This window comes from Physeter macrocephalus, chromosome 18 (genome assembly GCF_002837175.3).
Source record: "Physeter macrocephalus isolate SW-GA chromosome 18, ASM283717v5, whole genome shotgun sequence".
NCBI classification, from domain to species: Eukaryota; Metazoa; Chordata; class Mammalia; order Artiodactyla; family Physeteridae; genus Physeter; species Physeter macrocephalus.
In genome coordinates this window covers 44,360,625-44,382,931 of record NC_041231.1, presented here as the reverse complement: position 1 = coordinate 44,382,931, position 22,307 = coordinate 44,360,625, and the positions used below count along the sequence as shown (strand labels likewise).

The window sequence follows — 22,307 nt, the reverse complement described above, 5'->3', positions numbered from 1 at the left end:
CCTCACCTAAGGAATCCTTCAGGGCGTGGGTGAGCTTGCACTGCCGGAAGGGGATATGGTCTCGCTTCTGGTCCCCGAGGGCAATGATGGCCTGCTCCAGGAATGACAGCGACTTGTTGATATAGGTGGCTTCCTTCAGGACTCGGCCCTCAGACTACAAACCAAAGGTCAGTTCCTCATCAGACCAAGTGGAGAGGCTGCCCCACAAAGAACACTGCAGGTCTGTGGCCAGGCCAGAGCCTCCTTCCCAGAACCAGGTCTTCTCTCCCTGTCATGGGATTGTGTTGTATCCGCCTTGGGCTAATGGGAACACTCACAAGAACACTCGTGCATATATTCTTATGAATGAATACTCATGTGAATATGAATACTTATGTGAATATTTATATGAATACTCTCTTAAGAGTCACACTATTATGAATACACATGGGAATATTTGTGCATATACTTGAGCAAATAATCCTGGGAATATACATTCATTCAATACACAAATACAAACATTCATATGAACGCACATAGGAATGCTCATCTGAATGCTCTTGTGAATACTTATGTTAATAAGCTCACATGAATATTTATGTGAGATGAAAAATTCATGCAAATATTCATTGTGTGAACACTCACACTGATACATAGAGAAATGCTAATACGAGCATGGAGCATTGACTGAGCACTGACCGAGTGCCAGGCACTTTGCTGAGAATTTAGGAGCCATCATCTCATTTAATGTTTACAAAAATCCTGCCATGTAGGAACTGCCTCTCTGTTTCACCTCTGCTAGTTCTGTCCCTCCAGCTCCACTGTGCCTAGCTCGGGATGGTGCTCACGAATGCCCAATGAGGGACGGCCCAGGTACACAGAAACTAAGCCGGAAACAGAGCTGTGGCTTCTTAAGGAAGAACTTCCTGCTCCCCCACTTACCCCGGACTTCCCCAGCCTCTCAGAGCCTGCTAGATCCACCAAGTTAATTTTGGAAGTGATGTACTTTTCGTCTGATAAGGTCCGCGAATGGGCCTATGAAACACCCAAAAAGAGGTTGAACTGTCAAAGGGAGAAGGTTCTTACTGAGCAGGCCCCATGGGAATCGACCGCCCCTTTCAGCTCTTCAAAGAGCTTGCACTTACCTCCACGTAGATTGTGAAAATGCAGTGTGACCTAGATGAGTTCTTGTTCATTGTGTGGGAGGCTATAATCCTGTTGGTCTCTCCCTGAAGAAGACGGAAAACACAGACAACTTTTTGAAATATTAAAATAACATGGCATTTGGATCATTTTTCAATTATGCAGAAATGATATTTATATCACTGCAATCAGCCAGGCCTTCCAGGGAAATCTCATTTATAGACTAGTAGAATAGAAGACAAATTGGAGTCCAGACCTATACTTTCACTCACTGCTAGAGATGTATGAATCTGTATAATAGTTTTCTTTCTTTCATTTTTTTTTTGACCATGCCATGCAGCTTGCGGGATCTTAGTTCCCCGACCAGGGACTGAACCCGCGCCCTCGTGAGTGAAAGCTCCAAGTCCTCACCAGTGGACCACCAGGGAATTCCCTGTATAATAGTTTTCTGAAAGGCAAAGCAGCAATAAGAATTAAGAGCCTTAAAAATGTTCATGAATATTGAATCATAACCAACCTACATATCCAACAATTAGGGAATGGTCTAGCTGTACAATGGAATGTTATGCAGCCAGGAGAATGCTGACAAATAGTTTGTTGTTGCTGTTTTTTTTTTAATAAATAAATTTATTTATTTATTCATTTTCAGCTGTGTTGGGTCTTCGTTGCTTCATGCGGGCTTTCTCTAGTTGCGGCAAGCGGGGGCTACTCTTTGTTGCAGCGCGCGGGCTTCTCATTGCAGTGGTTTCTCTTGTTGTGGAGCACGGGCTCTGTGTGCACGTGCTTCAGTAGTTGTGGCTCATGGGCTCTAGAGTGCAGGCTTAGTAGTGTGGCACACGGGCTTAGTTGTTCCACGGCATGTGGGATCTTCTGGGACCAGGACTCGAACCCGTGTCCCCTGCATTGGCAGGCAGATTCTTAACCACTGAGCTACCTGGGAAGTCCCGCCAAATAGTTTTTAATAACAGAAAAATGCAGAATCCAAAATCATAGCAAACTGACTTCCACAGCACAATAAAAGGACTATACACAACAACCACATCCTTGCATACCCCGGGACGCAAGGATGGTTTGACATACACAAATCAATCAATGTAATACACTTCATTAACAAAATGAAGGACAAAATCATATGATGGTACAATCTAAGGAATGCAGAAGCATTCATAGAAGAAAGAATAAACAGGTGGTGCTACCAAGATGTTAATAATGGTCACTTCTGGGTTGGAGTTTATAGGTGAATTTTTTATATGTACAGGCTTGTGCTTTCATATTTTTTTTTTTACAGTGAACACATATTACTTTTAAAAGTTAGGAAAAGTCAATGATTTGTTTCTTTAAAGGAACAGCAGGCCCTTGCCGCTAATTCATAGGATTGGGCACTATGACCAGAATAGACTTAAAAGGAAATGTGGTGGAAATGGCTGTTCCTAGAGAAAGAGATCCTTGCAGGAGGGACTCCGTCTCCTTGAAGGCCCCTGAGAGGTGCTATGAACAAGCCTCAAATCAGTGATGCCACGTTCCCCTGGGGAGAGTGGAAAACCCGAAGAGGAGGGGAGGCCCTGGGCTGTGGAGGAGGCCTGGCTGGCCTCCAGGCTATACCCTCATTGCCTCATACTGTCCACCTCTCCTGCAAATTCAGTGACATTCACCAAGAGTACAAGGGGTCACTTCACCTTTATCCTTCAGTCCCCTTTCTGAAGTGCCCTCTTTGCTTGTCTTTCTGCCTTCTAATTAAGCAACCCTCTGAAGGCCAGAGAAGTGTCCTTTCCTCCATGAAGAGTCCTTTGCTGACTGCCCTCACCGTAGCCACACCCATCCAGGTGTCTGTCACTCCTGGAGCACAGTTCAGATTGTGCTGTGGTTGTCACAGGTTTCTTCCTCGTCCTTCTCCACCCCACGGTGAGCCTCTTTAGGTCTCACATTTATCCTTCCACCATCATTGCCTAGCAAGGACATGGCCCTTGAGGAACTACTGCTGCAAACAAAATGCCTGGTTCAATTCTAAATATGAGTGCTCAGGCAGTGCCAATCATGCTTCTGAACAGCATCCACTGAGCACTTATTGTGTGCAAGGCTCTGTAGTCAGTGCTCAAAATGCTTGATCCCATCTGGTGCCTCTGCTATGGGAAACAATGTGGAGGCTCTTCAAAAAAAATTTTTTTTAATTTATTTTATTTATTTTTGGATGCATTGGTCTTCGTTGCGGCACACAGGCTTTCTCTAGTTGTGGTGAGTGGGGGCTACTCTTCGTTGCGGTGTGCGGACTTCTCATTGCAGTGGCTTCTCTTGTTGCGGAACATGGGCCCTAGGGCACGTGGGCTTCAGTAGTTGTGGCTCACAGGCTCTGGAGCGCAGGCTCAGTAGTTGTGGCGCACGGGCTTAGTTGCTCCGCAGCATGTCGGATCTTCCCGGACCAGGGATCAAACCCGTGTCCCCTGCATTCGCAGGCGGATTCTTAACCACTGCGCCACCAGGGGAGGCCTCTTCAAAAATTAAAAAATAGAACTACCATATGATCCAGCAATCCCACTTCAGAGTATTTATAAAATAAATCACGGGGATGTAATGTACAGCATGGTGACTATTAATAATACTGTATTGCATATTTGAAAATTTGAAAATTGCAAAGAGAGTAGATCTTAGAAGTTGTCAGCACACAGAAAAAATGTGTAACTATATACGGTGACGGATGTTAACTAGAGTTATTATGGTGATCATTTTGCAATATATACAAATATTGAACTATTATGTTGTACACCTGAAACTAATATAATGTTACAAGCCAATTATACCTCAATTTAAAAAAAAAGCCTGATCCCGTCTGATTCTCATAACAATGTTTTGGGGTAGGTTTAAAAACAGTGTCTCCACTTTTATAGATTAGCAAGCTGCAGCTTGAAGAGATTAACGATTTGCTCGACATTAAGGCTTCATAGATTGAAAGAAACCTGAATTTGAGCCCAAGTCCCCAAGTCTAAGTTCTACACCTTTTGCACTGTATCACAGCCCAAAACATCAAGGGGGCCTTCCAGGAATACAATGGACTAAATATTCAGAAAACTTCCTACTGCAAAACGCCTAAAGATGATAGAGAGAATATTTTAAAATTCCTTTTGAATGCACGGCTGAGACTGCAAGAAAGTAAGGCCAGTACCCAGGGCCAGACACAAAGCAGGAGCAGGAATCCAGGAACTGCAAGCTAGAACCAATGCTCTTATTGCCCTGAGGGCACCTGCAGACGGAGGTGCTGTAAGATAGTCCTTGCTGGATTTCTTGGTGATTCTCTGAGCAATGAAATTGACATGTTATAAAGATAGAGAATATCTCCTTTTGCTCCCAAAGCCATTTGCTCTTCACATTCTGAGGGTGGTAGACCTAGAGCCACTTGTATCTTCCCTCACCTCCCTCCACTCCCATCCCCCCACCCAAGCCATCTCTTACATTCAAAGGGTGATAAGCTCTTTCTCCTTCAGAACCAAAAGCTTAACTTCCAGGTAGAGACCTTGCCCTCCTTTCCTAAGAGAGGATTTACTTACATTTCAAGATAAAAGCACAAGCTCTCTCTCATCCTCCCTTTCTGTCTCTAGCTGCACCCCCCCCACCTCTGCCCCACCCCGCGCTGCAATCTCTCTCTATCCTAACAGAGGGGAAGAGGAGTAAATGTACCAGCTCCTATATAAGCTCTGAGATTCGTAACTTTGGAATTCCTCTCCAATAGTACAGACACCCTCTCCCCTCTGTAGGGCTTCCCTGGTGGTGCAGTGGTTAGGAATCCGCCTGGCAATGCAGGGGACACGGGTTCGAGCCCTGGTCCGGGAATATCCCACATGCTGCCGAGCAACTAAGCCCGTGCGTCACAACTACTGACCCTGCGCTCTAAAGCCCGCGAGTCACAACTACTGAGCCCACGTGCCACAACTAATGAAGCCTGCACGCCTACAGCCCATGCTCCACAACAAGAGAAGCCACCGCAATGAGAAGCCTGCGCACCGCAACGAAAAGTAGCCCCCGCTCGCTGCAACTAGAGAAAGCCCGCGCACAGCAACGAAGACCCAACGCAGCCAAAAATAAATAAATAAAATAAATTAAAAAAATTTTTTTAAATCATTTAAAGAGACACTGGATTGGTAATGTCCCCTAGGCTCCTGAAAGAAAAAACTATTCTCTAAAGTAATACAGTCTCAACCCAAGCCTCAAAAAAGACCCACTGATAAAGGGCCAAAGGAGTAGAGCTTATAATCAAATTACAAAATATACTTGTTATGATAATGTAACATTTTATTTTGATTCATGGAACGTTTGGAAGAAATATACAGGGAGGTCCTCTCTACCTTCTACTCAGCCTCTCCCTATGATTAACATCTTGTAAAACGGTAGTACAATGTCAAAACCAAGAATTGACATTGGTATAATCCACAGAGCTTATTCAGATTTCACCAGTTATACAACTTATTTGTGTATGTATGTCTGTATGTGTGTGCATTAACTAACTATGCAAGTTGTTATTTCTAGGAAAAACTAGAGAGAAAATATAAATATGAACGAATATATAACTTCCAAACTAGTAAAGAGGGAAACAAATATAATTTAAAAATATCCAATGAAAAAGAAGGCAAAACAGGTAAGAAAAATAAATGGGATAAAGAACACACAACCAAACGACAGATTGAGCTTCCCTGGTGGCGCAGTGGTTGAGAGTCCGCCTGCCGATGCAGAGGACACGGGTTCGTGCCCTGGTCTGGGAGGATCCCACATGCCACGGAGCGGCTGGGCCCGTGAGCCATGGCCGCTGAGCCGTGCTTCCAGAGCCTGTGCTCCGCAACGGGAGAAGCCACAACAGTGAGAGGCCCGCGGTAAAACGACAGATTTAAACCCAAGTATTTCAGAAACTACGTTAAGTGCAAATGGAATGAAATCCTTCAGTTAAAAGATAAAGACTGTCAGAGTTAATTTTTAAAAATCCTCTCATATGCTCTTTACACAAAAAGCCAAAACAAGAAATTTATACACATTCAACTAACCTAAATTTAAGAATTTTTGTTCATCAAATAACACATCAAGAGAAATAAAAAGTCACAGGAAATAGAAAACATTGTAATACACACAACTGAAAAAAGAACTAGTTTTCAGAATATATGAAGAATTTATACAAACAAATAAGAGAGAAAAAAGACATCTGTAAAGAAAATAAACAAAAGACATGAACAGGGAAATCCAAATGGTCAATAAACACATAGTAAGGTCCTTAATCTCACTGGTAATCAGGGAAATATAAACCAATGAGTCGGACCACAGTGGGAAACACTACACACCAGCCAGATTGGTCAAGATTTTAGGGTCAGAATAATGGGAATTCTGATAACGTGTTGTGGGAGTATACCATTATGGAAAATAGTTGGTATCATTTAAGAAAGCTTAAGACACACACACTGTATGACTCAGCAATTACAGTTCTTGATTTTACCTAGAGAAATTCATGCGTATGTGCCCCAGATATACATATAAGAATGTTGCTAGTTCTCGTTCCTAGTGGCCGTGTCTGAAATACACCCAATCTGGGAAAACCCAACTGTCCATCAGAAGTAGAATGGATAACTAAATTGTAGTATATTCACACAATGTAATATGATGAAAGTGAAAAATATACAGCAACATCAGATGAATTACATATAAAAAGTAGATAAAAGGTAAAAGAAATAAGACAGAATTCATCCTACATGATTCCTTGTATATAAATTTCCAAAAAAGTAACTTATGTTGCTTGAGAAAACATAGGTGGGATGCCCCAGGTGGTAAAGCTATAAAGAAGACCAAGGAAATGATTACAAGTCAGGAGAGTGCTTACTTCTAAGGGTATGAATAAATAATTATTCATGATTTTAAACACTCTTCACAGGGCTTCCCTGGTGGCGCAGTGGTTGAGAGTCCGCCTCCCGATGCAGGGGATACGGGTTCGTGCCCTGGTCTGGGAAGATCCCACATGCCGCGGAGCGGCTGGGCCTCTGAGCCACGGCCGCTGAGCCCGCGTGTCCAGAGCCTGTGCTCCGCAACGGAAGAGGCCACAACAGTGAGAGGCCCGCGTACAGAAAAAAAAAAAAAAAAAAACTCTTCACAAACTTGGACCTTCTTTAAACTTAAGCCATCAAAACCCTACCGCAAACATCATTCTTCATTGGGAAATGTCAGGAGTAACAATAAGACGAGAATGCCTCATTGCTGCCACCTGGGAGGCTCTTTCTTCTGTGTACATGCAAGGGATCCAGGTTTATATCACCCCTGAGGACACCTAAGTGACTTTTTTAAAAAAAGTTTTATTTGACATAAATATACATATATATATATATATATATGTATATGTATATTTTAGGCTGTAACGCGTGGCATGCGGGATATTAGTTCCCCAACCAGGGATTGAATCCATGCCCCCTGAATTGGGAGTGTGGAGTCTTAGCCACTGGACCACCAGGGAAGTCCCCGACATATATTTTAAATACAATAAGACTCATTGTTTTAAGTATACAATTCAATGATTTTTAAAATCAGTAAAATTACAGGGTTGTGCAACCATCACCACAACTCTATTTTTTTTTTTTTTTTTTTTTCGGTACGCGGGCCTCTCACTGTTGTGGCCTCTCCCGTTGCGGAGCACAGGCTCTGGACGCGTAGGCTCAGCGGCCATGGCTCACAGGCCTAGCCGCTCCGCGGCATGTGGGATCCTCCCGGACCGGGGCACGAACCCGTATCCCCTGCATCGGCAGGCGGGCGCTCAACCACCGCGCCACCAGGGAAGCCCCACAGATCTATTTTTAAAATGTTGTATCACTCCAAAAAGTTCTCTCAGGCCCATTTGCAGTCACTGCCTGTCCCCTCCCCCAAGCAACTACTAATCTGCTTTCTGTCTCTATAGATGTGCACATTTCAAATGAATGGAATCATACAACAGGTAACTTTTTTATTTCTTTTACTTAGCATTTTTTTGAGATTCATCCAAGCTGTAGCATGTATCAGTGCTCCATTTCTTTTTACTGCTAAACAGTTTTCCGTTGTATGGATGTACCACATTTTGTTCATCCATTCTCCGTTGATGAATATTTTGGTTATTTCCAGTCTTTGGTTATTATGAATATTTGTGTACAAGTCTTTGTGTGCACATTTCATTTCTCTTGGGTAGATTTCTAGAAGTAGAAGTGCTAGGTCCTATGATAAAATTAATGTTTAACTTTTTAGGAAACTGCCACAATGGTTGCACCATTTTACATTTCACCAGCAATGCATAGAGTTTTAATCTACATGATTTTTAAAAGAATAACATATCCTGGGGAATTTTTTTATTGATTTGTAAGAGTTTTTATATACCAAGGACATTAATTCTTATTTTTTTCTATACCACAAATGCCTGTGATTTAATGTTGACTAAAAAAAAAGGACAATTTCAACTAAGTAAAGAAAAAACTTCACAAGAAAAAAGACTAGAAGGAAATAAGCCAAAATACACATTATTGTTGCCATATGTAGAAAACAGATGAGTGAATTCCTTTTTTGCTTCTGTATTTTTCATTACTATCTGAACTGGCTAAACAAGCATATATTAATTTTCATTCTGGTTATCAAAGTAAGTAAAAAACTAAGGAGGGAGGAAAAGAAAAAAAAAAGGAAAGGAGGGAGGAAAGGTAAGGAGGAAGGAACCCGTAGACTTGATCATCTCACCTCAAAAAGGAGGCTGAACGCATCCTCCTCCTGACTTGTGAGGTGGACCGACAAGCCCTTAATGAAGACCCCCTGAGGACTTTCCACGATGGTCATAGGTGTGACCAAGGATCCAACGTAAGGCAGAGTGGACAGGAGATCAAACAGGCTCTCATTATAGATTTCCAGGTAGGAAACACGCACAGTGATGGCCTGTGTGGGGCATTCTTCGATCATCTTAAAAACCTAGATGGGAGATTGGACAGCAGTCACTGAGAGTGGAACTCCAACGGCCAGCCAGTGCTAGGGGAGTTCTTACCTTAGGAGGGAATCCTTGCCCTAGAAGAATTTACAGTCTAGTTGGTGTGATGGTCATCAGCAACAACAATTAGTAGTAGTTGCAGTCTATCGGGCAGTATTTATTATCATCTTGTAGTTTTTTTGAGGCCTGACTTACAGATTGGCTAATACTTGGACAGTCTCAAGAAGTAGAGGCAGGATGAACAGAAAGGACTCCGGAGTGAAGATCTCTTGTTTTGTGGGGTTTCACCACATATAAACTTCTTTCACATCCATTTTTTAATTCTACCCTCATGATGCCACTGCGACTGAAGCAGGGCAGGGGCAATACCCATCTATGGTGGCTCAGCTACTAAGGGAAGAAGTCAAGCCAGAACTCAGCCTTCTCGACTCCTAATACCTTATCAGCAGGTGACTTTGGGCTGGTCTTTTCCCCTCTCTAGACCTTAACTTTCTTATCTGTTAAATGGGGAGTTGGGCTGGATGATCCCTGAAGTCCCCCCCTTGCTCTAACAGGCTAGATCTGTGCTGTCCAATATGCTAGACACTAGCCACAGGTGGCTGCTGAGCGCTTGAAATCTGGCTCGTGCAAATGAGGAACTGGATTTTAAATTTTATTTAATTTTAACTAAAAATTTAAAACTGATACTAAATTCAGTTATTGGTAAACTTTTAAGTATGTTTGGAGCAACTTGGGTTTATAAATCTACCTTCTCAACTGTAAATTTCATGAACTCTAAATACAGAGCAACTCTTTCTGATGAATATTTAGTGTCTTAAATAGAAATGGGCTGTAAATGTAAAATACATACCAGATTTCAAAGACTCAGTATAAAGAAAAAGAATGTAAAATATCTCAATAATTTTCATATTGATTACATGTGGAAATGATATTTTGGCTATACTGAGTTAAATAAAATATATTATTATATATCATATATTATATATTGTTTAAAAATAATTTCACTGGTTTTACTTTTTTAAACATGGCTATTGGAAAACCTAAAATTGCATATGTGACTTACATTATATTTCTATTGGGCAGCGCTGGGCTAGACTATAAAGTCGAAGATGCTGAGATACTGAAGCGTTGACAGTGGGATGTTAAGGATATTGCTTCAAGAAATTATCGCATGGATGGTCATACACTAGAGGGACATCTATACTTCTTACAGCACAGGGCTATAAAACCTCAAGATGCTTTTTAGGGAAAAGTCCTTTGCCTCCCACCTTCAAAAAGAGGTCCTCACAGAACGCAGGCTAGCAGACTCTGAAGGAAGGCCCATCTGTCCTGTCTTCAGTCACATTTCCCAGACCCCCAAGGCTGACGGTCCTGAAAGCTCATGTCGTGCCCTGCTTCTTCCCTTTGCTCTTTCTGGGACTGTGGTGGTGCAAGAAACCAGAGCAGGCCAGTAAGGAAGCTCTGCAAGGGTTCCTATCTCCCTCATTAAAACCAGGAAGGAACAGGATTAGGACCTCCGAATCCTCAATTACAGGGTCACAGACCATCAGAGCAGCAAGAAGCCAGTCAGCACATCTGACTCCCTCTTTAACAAATGAGGAAACAGGCTCAGCATGAGCGTAGGTCAGAGCCTGGAACCTAAACTCTTGGTTTACACACACACACACCCCCCACCATGGGTAACCTGTCTCCCCTACAGGCTGCAACTCCTTTGAGGCTGGACCCCACTGTCTCCAGGAGCTCGCTTGGGATGGGCAGCATGTATGGTAGAAAGAGGAGACCTATGTGGCATCCCACCCACGGGCCCACTCTCTACCTGTTGTAGGGCACGAGGGAGGATCCCCCGGTGCTTGTAATTCTCAGTTGCCCCCATCATGGTGTATGTCTTGCCAGCTCCCGTCTGCCCATAACACATGATGGTACCTGCAAATATTTCAAAACACGTCTTGGTGACATCCAGAAAAACAGCTCCAAGGATAGCTCTCCCATCCCCCAGCATGCCCAGTGCCAGCCAGAACCCTAGTGTGAAGGTGGCCATCAGGAGCAGCCAAGGACAGCAGGAATTCCTGCCATGGAGGGTGGGTGAGCAGGGAAACAGGGATATAAATGGTCAAAACACAGACAGCTGCTCTGAATCTGTGGTCCATGTAGTGCTCTACTGCTTCCTCTCCCAAGAGGGGATCTGATCCTAGGGCTTCTGAGGAGAGCAGGGAATTCCAGGGAACAGAGGAACTAGGAATTTTCTTAGAAAGATGAGGGAGATAAGAGCATTGAACTCAGCCCTTCTTTAGCAAGATCATGAACAGCCAGGCTCTCAGGGCTTGGCCTCCCTGCAGGGCAGCCCAGGCAGGAGGAAAGAAGGGCTTTCAAAATCCCCAGGAGGGCTTCCCTGGTGGCGCAGTGGTTGAGAGTCCGCCTGCCGATGCAGGGGACACGGGTTCCTGCCCCGGTCCGGGAAGATCCCACATGCCGCGGAGCAGCTGGGCCCGTGAGCCATGGCTGCTGAGCCTCCGCGTCCGGAGCCTGTGCTCCGCAACGGGAGAGGCCACAACAGTGAGAGGCCCACATACCGAAAAAAAAAAAAATCCCCAGGAAGAGATGGGAGTCACAAGGGTATTTTCTGTTAGTGGTGGGAGTTCTTTGTAGACTGCAAGTTCCCACTGGACTAAAGGGCTGCTAGTTGGTCCCAGGCCACTTTCAGAAGTGGAACACCATGACCAAGCCCTGATCTGTCCCATTGCCCTCTCTGGGAAGACTTTCACTTGCACCTCTCTCATGCTTTAGGTCTACCATCACCAGGCTCTGGGACACAAACCAGTCACCCTGGGCTCCGGTTCCCATCTGCTTTTCTTCCTGGCTTGAGCAGCCTGAGCCAGACCCAACCTAAAGGCTGCTTCTGGGCATTTACAAAGCAGATCTGCCCGGGTAATGCTGGGCCATGGAAATCAGTGTTTGCCTTTGCTACATGAATGCTCTAGTTCCTGGGATTGGTAGGTTTTACACAAGGGGTCTTAATTCAGCATCTGAGCTGGAGTCAGAAGCAGTGGCTATTAATCCTGCAGAAATGTACAGGAAGGAGTCAGTTCAGCTGGGACTCAGAGCCCATTTGTGGCTCCACAGCCCTCAGAGCCCAAGACTCTTAGCCTCCCTGGGCCTTAGCTCTTTTGTCTCTACTTCCTCAGGGCCACATCCCCTCAGGACCAATGGGGACCATAGCTATATATCACACACAGGATACATTACAACGTTTAGGCATCTACACTCAACAGACTTTTAAGCAGAAGCCCTAAAACTTGCAAACAGGGAACATTCTAGTCAGGAGCCACCAGACGGGCAAAGTCTACAGACTGTGATATTTTTTTTTTCTATGGATTTTTTTTTTTTTTTGGTCACACTGCATGGCATACGGGATCTTAGTTCCCCGACCAAGGATCAAACCCGCCCTCCCTACAGTGGAAGCACAGTCTTAACCACTGGACCACCAGGGAAGTCCCTCTATGGATTTTTTAATCTTTTTAAGATTTTAAGGGACTTCCCTGGTGGTTCAGCAGCTAAGACTCTGTGCTCCCAATGAAGGGGGGGCAGGTTTGATCCCTGGTCGGGGAACTAGATCCCACATGCCACAACTAAGACCTGGCGCAGCCAAATAAATAAATAAATGAATGAATAAATAAATAAATAAATAAATATTTTTAATAAAAGATTTTGAAACAGTCTTAGAGTGAACTAGTTTGTAAAAATTTCCCAATAAATTTTAATTTGTTAAAAAAGCTTTTTAGTTAAGCTTTTAAGAAAGTCAAACTGTACTCAAGTCTTTAGTGATTTATGTAAATAATACTATACACAATAGAATAGATTGATTGTGCTGGTAGAATGAATGGAAATATCTCCTAGCAGGTAGCCAAGAGAAAAATGTTTTGACTCCATCAAATTTATCATAAAGACGTTATGTTCAAAATTAATATTCAGGGGATCTGAAATGGGATAATAGTTGAATCCCCATGACCTACAGAGAGTCAGGGTCATTTAATCTTCCTATGAAGGTAGGATCCCAGGACCATGGATCAAGCCATGCCCACAGTATCACCAAGCAAATAAGTTTTCCACCATAAGAACATGGAGACAGACAAATAATCAAACAAAAGTTAGTAAGTGAAGTTGTATTTTATTCACCATAAAATACTTGTACCTCTTCCTGGGTGGGCGGGGGTTCTACAGGTTCTTATGTAAAACAACAGTTATAACTAAATTACCATTATAGCCATTGAGGGCTTGAGAAACCACATCCTTTGCGACTGTCTCATAAACCAAGTCCTGGGAGGCATCATGGAGAACTCCATCCAGCTTGAATGACCAGTCTGTCTGCTGGTTATTGACAACTCCTCTCCGAGTATCTTTTTTCAAGTGAATATCAATGGTCTAGGAAGAGAGAGAGATAGTTGTTAAGAAGAAACTGGTATAAAAAAGTCACTGATAGCCAAGGCCTGACCTGGAGGAAACAGAGGATGTGAACTTTAGGAAGAACAGGGACTTGCACGTATTCTGGACGGCCTTTGGGAGGTGGGAAGGAAGGCACTGCAGGGAGGCCACACACCCTCAAGGTGGAAGGATCAGGAGACTGGAGCACTTGCTGGTTTCAGCACAGCTCACCCTAGTGTTCAGGGTGCTGTCTGTCTTGGTTCCCCCATTTCTGATATGGGGTCAAGCATATTTATCACATTAAACAAGCTTTAGATAAATTCAATAAGCACAGGGAGGCCTTGAATTAGGCCAGAGAGAATAGCGGGCTTGGTGACAGAGGCCTGGGTTTGAGCCCCATCTCCCTGGTGACTGGCGGTGAGGCCTCCCTCAGCACTGTGGTGAGCACTTACTTCCACACACATGCTATGGGCTAATGTGAGCAATGATGAAATGATAGCCACAGGAAAGGCTCTGGACTCCTCAGACACAGTTACTCACTGGTATTAAATTGAGGGTGACTACTTACCTGTAATCAGCAGATTTTTAGATGCAAAGATTTCTAAAAAATATTTTTAGAGTTTTAGATCCCTCCATAGCAAGCCACTGTGGCAGCAGCTAGTTTAGAAACATGATGGGTTAGGTCAATGGTAGATTCCAATCTTCGAAATGGGGGACTTCTGATGTAAACAGACTCTCACTGGAATCTTATACTGGCTGCCCTAGTCCAGAAGCCAAGACACAGCCACATGCAGAAAAACTAAGATCAACAGAGAAAAGCTTGGGCTATTCATACATTAAATGCTCTGTGCTTCAGTCGTCACTGAATCCATGTCCAGCAGGGTGCACTTCACAGCGCTGCATGTGAGTTTCTTTCTGACTGCTAGGACTTTCGAAAATTGAGAAGTTGGCCTTTGAATTCCTCTCTTAATGTCTCCATGCTGCCCATAGTAGATCCACAAATGTTTGCTGAATGAAAACATCCCATAGTCTCGAGGTGCCCTAAGCCTGTCACAGCCTTCAGAAGAGTTGTCAGGACAGTGGTGGGCACAGGGGGATGGGTAGATCTTTCCAGTTCTCTCCATAAGAGTTTCTTCCTCCCTTTCGTAAGTTTAATAATAATCATCTGAAGACATTCCTATTGTACTTCCTGGGAGATCTGATCACCAGAAAGTTTTATGAGTGTGGACAAATGTCAGCTTCCTGTGTCAGATATAAGGATAAAGGTAAACTTTTTTTTTAAACTTTTTATTTTATATTGGAGTTGATTAACAGTGTTGTGTTAGTTTCAGGTGTACAGCAAAGTGATTCACTTATACATCTATCTATTCTTTTTCAAATTCTTTTCCCATTTTGAGATTGACATGTACATACTGCTGTATCTAAAATGGATAACGAACAAGGACCTACTCCCATTAAAAATGGGAGTTTCATGAGTTCCCTCATCAACAGCATTGTGGGGGAGTGCTTTGGCCTTGAATGACTCTAGATTCCATCTGAACTTTTACCAATTCTGTCTTGGTCCTTAAAAGGTTGCTTGGAAACCTTAGAGGTTGTAGTGTTGAGGGACAGAGAGATGCCCAGGCAGGTGAAGGCAAACACACTGTACTTACTTTGTTGTCATCTCCATATTTGATCATTTCATGAGCAAAGTCATCAGTAGGTTTGACACGGACAAACGCATGAACTTTTTTCCTAGTACCCATTGTAGCTAAAAAGAAGAAAACAGCAAAATTTTCAGTAGTCATCCTCCAACAACCATTAGAATGGAGGTGTCATTCATCAAGAAGATCAGAAAACATGATGTGCAGTCCATGTTTTCCTCTCCCACTGAGAACCAGTCTTCCTTTTGCCCCCCAGCATTTCAGTGATCTGTCCACAGGACGCTGTTCAACAAGTCCGTGTACTTCCTCCTTTACAGGGTGCCTCACCACTCTCCACCAACAACCCCCTAAGAGACCGAAATACAAAGCAAAAAGAATGCTCCCTTTAGTGGCCTAATTTTAGATGTGGTTTCTAGAAATGTTCCGTATCAGAGTTTACCTACACTTTGCCTTATTCACTATATTTTCCTCTAAAATACTGACTATGAAATGCATTAGAACTAATTTTCTTTTTTTCATTAATATACCTTACTTCAGATGTAGCATCTCCTTCTCTACCTCCATTAGACTAACTTAGATCAGAAAAAGATTCCCTGGAAGTACATTTAATCTAGCCCATAGTCTAATATTCTTTCTTCTCTGCCACTCCGTTGAGAGAAAAATCTCAGTCCCCTACCTCCTCTGCCTCTCCTAAAATGTAATTATGTATATTCTCATCATTTTCTTTCAGGCAGGCACACATATATTTGTATTCCTTCATTTATACTATCACAAGTAATTACCATATATAATAAAATGTTAAAATCAACATTGAATGTAGCTTCATCAAATAGGTTGAAAGCTTATAGTTATAAATGACAGGGAGGGAGAGTTAGGTAAATTAACTTCTTATTATGTGGAGTTTTCCTATAGTGGGAAAGACTTTCTCAAAGTAAGGACCATAAACACTATAAACAGTCAAGCAAGATGCCAACTAGCAGAGATGCTACAAAAGGGATTGTTTGTATTACAGGGAGAGTTAATTGATCTCTAATATCCTGTCCAACTAAAGTATTTCATAAACATTTTAAAAAATTGAAGTGTACAGGAATTCCCTGGTGGTGCAATGGTTAAGAATCCATCTGCCAACGCAGGGGACATGGGTTCAATCCCTGGTCTGGGAAGATCCCACATGCCCCGGAGCAACTAAGCCGTGCGCCACAACTACTGAGCCTACGCTCTAGAGCCTGCAAGCCACAACTACTGAGCCTGCGTGGCACAACTACTGAAGCCCGTGCACCTAGAGCCCGTGCTCCACAACGAGAAGCCACTGCAATGAGAAGTCTGCACACTGCAACAAAAGAGTAGCCCCGCTCGCCGCAACTAGAGAAAGCCTGCGCGCAGCAACCAAGACCCAACGCAGCCAAAAATAATAAATAAATAAATTTATTTTAAAAAACCCAAAACTCATTTAGAGTTAATGCTCCACAAAGTACAAAACAGACTTTGAATAGAGACAATGCCTGAGGGTCAGGATGTGTGCTGCATCATGCACTTCTCTTTTGATGTCCCTGACAGGGTTGGGCCAGTTCCATAAGAAATGAGGCATTTGCCCCTAAAATAATCTGTACTTTCATGGGGTAGGACAGAGGAGTTGAGGCTAAAGAAAACTCCTAGATACTTCTGAAAAAGACAACCAGCAAAGGAACTGCTGAATTTATGAAGAGGTAGGGAAACATGAGGGATAGGGAGCTGACTCAATTTCATCTTCAAATTGGTAAATAGCAATATCATCACAGTTGTTCAGGAAAAAATAGCTTGTTTGTGCTACTGCAAAGTGTTCTAACAAATAAACTGATCAGATGGTCAATATTTTTAAAAAGCTAATTTTCAAGACCTTGACTGTTAAAAAATTAATGTTCCTCCACATTTCTAGACACAACTTGTGGTGACCACTTGATTTCCTCATACAATTATCTTAGCTATAGTCAAGTGGCATTAAGTATCTCTACAGAAGCAAATTAAATAGAGACAGGCCCTGCCCTTTCAGTTTACAGTTTTAATGAAGTGGGCAAAATAAAACTCTAACCCCTATTACAAACCCTTCAGATGTCACATTAAATAAGCAAACTACTTTCACACCTGCCTGCTGTAGAGTGTGAGTCCACTTCCCACATTCCTCAAGTAATTATTTCATGGAAGTCTTTTCCTGGCTACTGTGGGATCACTCAGATCTTTTAATTTTTAGAAAATGAATCTCTAAGGTATTCAGGTGAGTAAGGATAATGGCTTGTCCAATTTCAGGTCTAAGATTTTTGTTTGCAAAATTGAGCTCTAGAAATAAAAAGCCACAAATAGCTCTAACAGGACTCCCAAACTGAGGAAACTTAAGAGATGATCTCATCTCCAAGTTCACTTTGATCTAGGCTTTTGGGAAGTGGAGAGTGGAGAGAGGTGTGCTGACTCAAGCAAACACTTACACTCAATTTCTAAAGTTCTGGGAACCATTCCCCATACCAGTCTGATGGCCCATCCTCCTGCCCAGGGAAGTTAAGATGCTGCCCAGGGTGCCCTCTGAAAGGGACCATGAAGAAGTAGGGCGGTTGCTCAAGCCTCCCTCCTGGCAGCCCCTACCCACTGACAGCCCAAGGGCAGCACAGGCCAGCTCCAAGCATTACCTTCCCCTCAGAGCCTGCCCCTTTTCTGCCCAGCAATTTGCCAACATGCACATGCAGTCGTTCTATCTGTGCTTCCCAATTCTCCCCATACTCACGCCCATGGCTCCAGGCATGCCAGGAGCCATATCCACCTGACACAAGCCTTCTCTATTAACTACATCCCTCCTGTGAGTCCACTACCCAGCAGCCCCTCAACACCCAGTCATTTGGAGACCCCATGCCAACTTGCACTTACTGAAATAATGCTTGTTACCGTTCTTATGCCACATCATTTGAGTGGGTTTCAGCTCCCAAATTAAATTACAAGCTGTTTGAGGGACAGGACTGTGCCTTTTATTTCTTTTGAATCCCTCCTCAAAGTCTGGAACAGTGCCCAGCACAGAGCAGGTGCTTAAGAAATGGTGATTGGTGGTGATGGTCATGACTGGAAGTCAGAGGGTGGTGGAATCTCCATATGTGGGTCCATCTTCAGTCACTACTGAGAGAGTCCCAAAGGGCACATGATGTCACTCGCCTCCCTCACCGCCTCCAACCCCTGAGCCCACAGCCCTTCCAGGAGGACACTGGGTTTCCAGGCCCACTTGCAAGAAGCCAACTTCAGCCCCTCACCACACTCTCCCTTTTAGTAGGGTCCTTCTCTCTCAGGACCTTGTGGGGAATGCCTCTTCCTCGTGGACACCACCCTTAGATATTTCTGGTGTAAATAAGTGAAGCTTTGAGTGGCCACCAGGCGCCCTCTCTGCTGAAAGGTTCACAGTTTCCTCATTTGTTTTAGGGGTGGGAATGAACAGATTGCCACCAAGCACCCCTGAAAGCTCAACAAAAGGAGAGGACCAGGTGGGTCCCTATCTTCCAGCGCTCCTGTCCAGAACAGAGGCTCTCAAGGAGAACACTCATAGCCACTAGCAAGGTAGCAGCATCTAAACCCCCCAAAAGAGGGTCCAAACGCACCTGGCCTTGGACTAAACAAAAGACTCGGACCCAGGCCAAACTGGTCTTTCTCCTTTTTCTAACCCAACATGCTGGACCCCTGTGTGGTGTCTGGGAGGCAGTGGGCCTTGGGACCATTCCTGTGCCTCTCTGGAGCGATTTCCGCATTTGTAAAGCGAAGGGCCGGGATGGCAATCCCGAAGCCCCCTCCAGTTAGAAAACCGAATACAGAAGAGTCCAGAAGACCAGAGATCTCTGAACCTCAGGGGCGACGTAGGACCCTCGTGGGGCCAGGGAACGTTAGATCCGAAGACTCTAAGCCGCAGCAAGGCTTAAAGGGTCCCCTCGACGCCTCACCCTCCTCCGCCCGGGTTTCACAGATCAGCGAGCCAAAGCTGGGGGACTCCCGGGTGAAGCGGTGTTCAGATTCCAGCAGCTGCCCGCCGCCGGGCGGACACCCCCTTTCCGGCCTTCCTTCTCCCCACCCGGACCGAGCGTGACCCCTGCTTACCGCTCCGGAGGCTGGAGCCCTTCCGCAGCCCGACCACTGCATTAGCAGCTACAGAAACCCGGCAAGCTCGGCTGCCGGGCTGTGTACACAGTCGCCGTGGCAACGGGCCGCTTCCGGAGATTCCGGAAGTAGGGGGTGGTGGCGGAAATGAAGTCCGCGGTCCTCTGTTGAGATACGAGTAAGGCCAGGGCCGAATTAGGAGGACGGGAGATGGGACCGATTAATCTAAAAAGACTGCGGCGACTGCAGGCGCGAAGCCAGGGTAGGGGTAGCGGGGGAACGAAGGATGCACAAGAACCAGGAAACGGGGCAGCCGGCCTTCCGGCGCACAGCAGATTGAGACTACGGCGGCCGCGCAGGCCCGTCTAACTCCAGCCCTGCGCTCCGAGCTGCCGTCCATAGGCGCCCTCGCCCCGCCCAGCTTAGCTTCGAGCCAGCCGGCCAGGCCTGCGCAGTCGCGGCGGCCGGGGAAGATGGTGGAGGACGGCGCGGAGGAGCTGGAGGATCTGGTGCACTTCTCCGTGTCCGAGTTGCCTAGTCGCGGCTACGGCGTCATGGAGGAGATCCGGCGGCAGGGCAAGCTGTGCGACGTGACGCTCAAGGTCCCGGGTGCTGGGCGGCGCGAGGCTGAGGGCCAGGGGACCGAATGGGGAGGGAAGAGAGGCGGGGGATAAGGGAAGAGAGGTCTAGGGCTTAGCGGGGTGGGGAAAGGAGGTTGGAGGGAGAGCGAGTAGGGGAGAGAGGGGTGCTGACTGGGAGAGGGGGATTGGGGCTGAGTGGGGAGACGGACAGGGACAGCCTCTCAGCCCTTAGAAAGAAAGGCTGAGAGGTGCGCCGCTGAGGCCCTCGGAGTGGAGACATTGGGGTGCCCGCCTCCCTTTTCTGTCACTCAGACGAGAGAAAATGGACTTGCAACTCCTCTATGGACGAAGGGGCTGTGGCTCTCTCTACATTCTGATGGGCACTAGGAAGCACCTTTTCTTGCCACTACAGACGTTTCTTTGTGCCCCTCGAAGTTAGCTGCGCTGTGGTAGAGGCGTGGGCTTTTCCTGAGGAGTCATTGCTTGCCATTGACTGATAGATTACTACCTTGTCTCTTAAGAGCTTTTAAAATCGCATCTGGAAATCTTTTGAGGTGGGCAACCACTCTGCCTCGCACTAGAAGGCACACTACCACCACCAGCAGCACCACAAAGGTCTCGGAGAATGGACTGATGGGCTGCGTGGGGAGAGGGCTCTCTTAACCACCTGTTCCCTATTGGCATTCTGTGCGCAAGAGCCAGGCTTCCTCCCGTGCTTTGCATCCATTCCTGCTAGAGAGGCATGCTGTGCTTCCCCTTGGCCAAGCTGTTGAGCCAGGTGGAGCTCTCCAGGCGGGGAGATGCTGCTGCAAACCCTGTTCCCTGTTGGGCTTTGGCTAGAAGGCTGTCAGCATCTGTAAAGGACCCTGTTTAAAAAATAAAACTATGCAGAGATCTGTTTGCTTTTCTTACTTTCGACAGCGTTAAGGAAACTTCCTCTTCCACATATTTGAGTCAGACCTCTGGAGACAGTAAAGTAGAATGGTTAAGAGTGTGGCTTTGAGAATGGTATATGGTTCAACCAAAGACGAAAGAAAAAAAGAGTGTGGCTTTGGAGATAGAAGGATTTGGATTAAAATCCTTGGGAAAGTTACTTAATCTCTCTAAGCATCAGCTTTCCAAATGTAAAAATAGGATGATTCCTAATTCTTAGTATTCACACAAGGATTAAATGAGAAAATTTGGTATTCTTTGCATAATGCCTAGCCTAAGGTTTTCATCACTCTAAACCCCTCCTGAAGGAGATTAGTTTTCCAGTAGAGGAGTGAAGTGGACTGAGAGGGGAGAGCATCTTTAGTGGGGAACCAAAGGGTTTGAGAAAAATGAGCTGGAAGGAAGCTGAGAAAGTAAATATAAATGAGAGATTTTTGTCCACAGTGATTACATGGTAGTAGATGTCGAGGCTACTAGAGATTTGTAAGCAAAAGAATGAACTGGTTGTGGCAGTAACACTTGGGGTGAGTAGCAACTAGTGAAAAGCAGTAATGGGGGCGAATTTTTGGATTAAGATTTAGGCTGTAAGGGTAAGCCAGGGAAATCTTATAAGACACAGAGAAGCAAATAGGGAATGATAGAGTGAGATGGTCACACTACGTAAGTTAAAGCATTGCATTTTGCCTCTGCACTTAATGCACATACAGAGTATAGCAACCCCATAGCATAAAAATGCTTGTGTGTTTTTTCCATTGAAATACTTTTTGTTCACTCAAGGGGACAAGTAAATTATCAGAAGTGATTCCAGCTGAGAATGTCTGTCTAAATTGCTATATTAGTTTCAAGGATCTGGGACATAAGGACCAGTGTAAAGGCATAGGCTAGAGCTGGACAGGACTGTAGAAAGCTCTGCTTCATTGGTTTTCTGACTATTCTGTGGAGCCTGAGGAGTAGTTCAATGCCCTGTGATGGTAGGGCCCAGAGAGAGGACAAGCAAACCAAGCTCTACCTCATTTCACTCCCCTTCCCTAGAGCTGCTCTGCGAAATCTGTTTCAGTCTCTCTCTCTCTTTTTTAAATTTTAATTAATTAATTAATATTTGGCTGCACCAGGTCTTAGTTGCGGCATGCAGGACCTTAGTTGTGGCATGCAGGATCTAGTTCCCCGACCAGGGATGGAACCTGGGCCCTCTGCCCTGGCAGCGCGGAGTCTCAACCACTGGACCATCAGGGAAGTCCCTCGGTCTCTCTTTTTCAAGATAGAGTCTTTCCTGAACCTTCTGGTGATTCCAGACTTTCCTACAAATAAATAGAAACTGAAAAGCTGGTTGGAAGCTTTTTGGTGTGGGATGGGTTTATTGATTAGTGGGCCTCCCAGTAGGGCAGTGGTTCTCAAACTTTAGCAGACATTAGAATCACCTGGCAGCCTTGTTAAAAAAACAGTTGTTCAAACATTGTTCACCCCAGAATTTCTTATTCAGTAGGTCTGGAATGGACCTGAGAATTCACATTTCTGATAACTTCCGCAGTGATACTACTCCTGGTCTCGGGCCACATTCTG

General features: G+C 44.9%; 2 protein-coding genes across 11 annotated transcripts in view; one reads left to right on the top strand and one right to left on the bottom strand.

The window, feature by feature from the left end:
* Positions 1 to 19,549, bottom strand: part of KIF9 (kinesin family member 9) — a 48,980-nt gene extending 29,431 nt beyond the window's left edge. Inside the window, exons 1-9 of one of the 5 annotated variants that reach the window (XM_007126081.4) lie at positions 19,234 to 19,549; positions 18,028 to 18,270; positions 15,145 to 15,242; positions 13,327 to 13,492; positions 10,890 to 10,996; positions 8,833 to 9,057; positions 1,125 to 1,208; positions 922 to 1,014; positions 7 to 154 (exon numbers count right to left, since the gene is read on the bottom strand). In XM_007126081.4, coding sequence (XP_007126143.3) covers positions 7 to 154; positions 922 to 1,014; positions 1,125 to 1,208; positions 8,833 to 9,057; positions 10,890 to 10,996; positions 13,327 to 13,492; positions 15,145 to 15,242; positions 18,028 to 18,214 — 1,108 coding nt within the window. In that variant the 5' untranslated portion in view covers positions 18,215 to 18,270; positions 19,234 to 19,549. The remainder of the gene's footprint in view (positions 1 to 6; positions 155 to 921; positions 1,015 to 1,124; positions 1,209 to 8,832; positions 9,058 to 10,889; positions 10,997 to 13,326; positions 13,493 to 15,144; positions 15,243 to 18,027; positions 18,271 to 19,233) is intronic. The other 4 variants (XM_028478703.2, XM_028478704.2, XM_028478705.2 and 1 more) reach the window with 4 other exon arrangements.
* KLHL18 (kelch like family member 18) overlaps positions 19,513 to 22,307 on the top strand; it is a 53,825-nt gene continuing 51,030 nt past the window's right edge. For 2 of the 6 annotated variants that reach the window (XM_007126080.4, XM_055079370.1), the window contains exon 1: positions 19,513 to 19,835. In XM_007126080.4, the coding sequence (XP_007126142.2) occupies positions 19,707 to 19,835 (129 nt within the window). In that variant the 5' untranslated portion in view covers positions 19,513 to 19,706. Of the gene's footprint in view, positions 19,843 to 22,307 lie in introns of all 6 variants that reach the window. The other 4 variants (XM_007126079.4, XM_055079369.1, XM_055079368.1 and 1 more) reach the window with 4 other exon arrangements.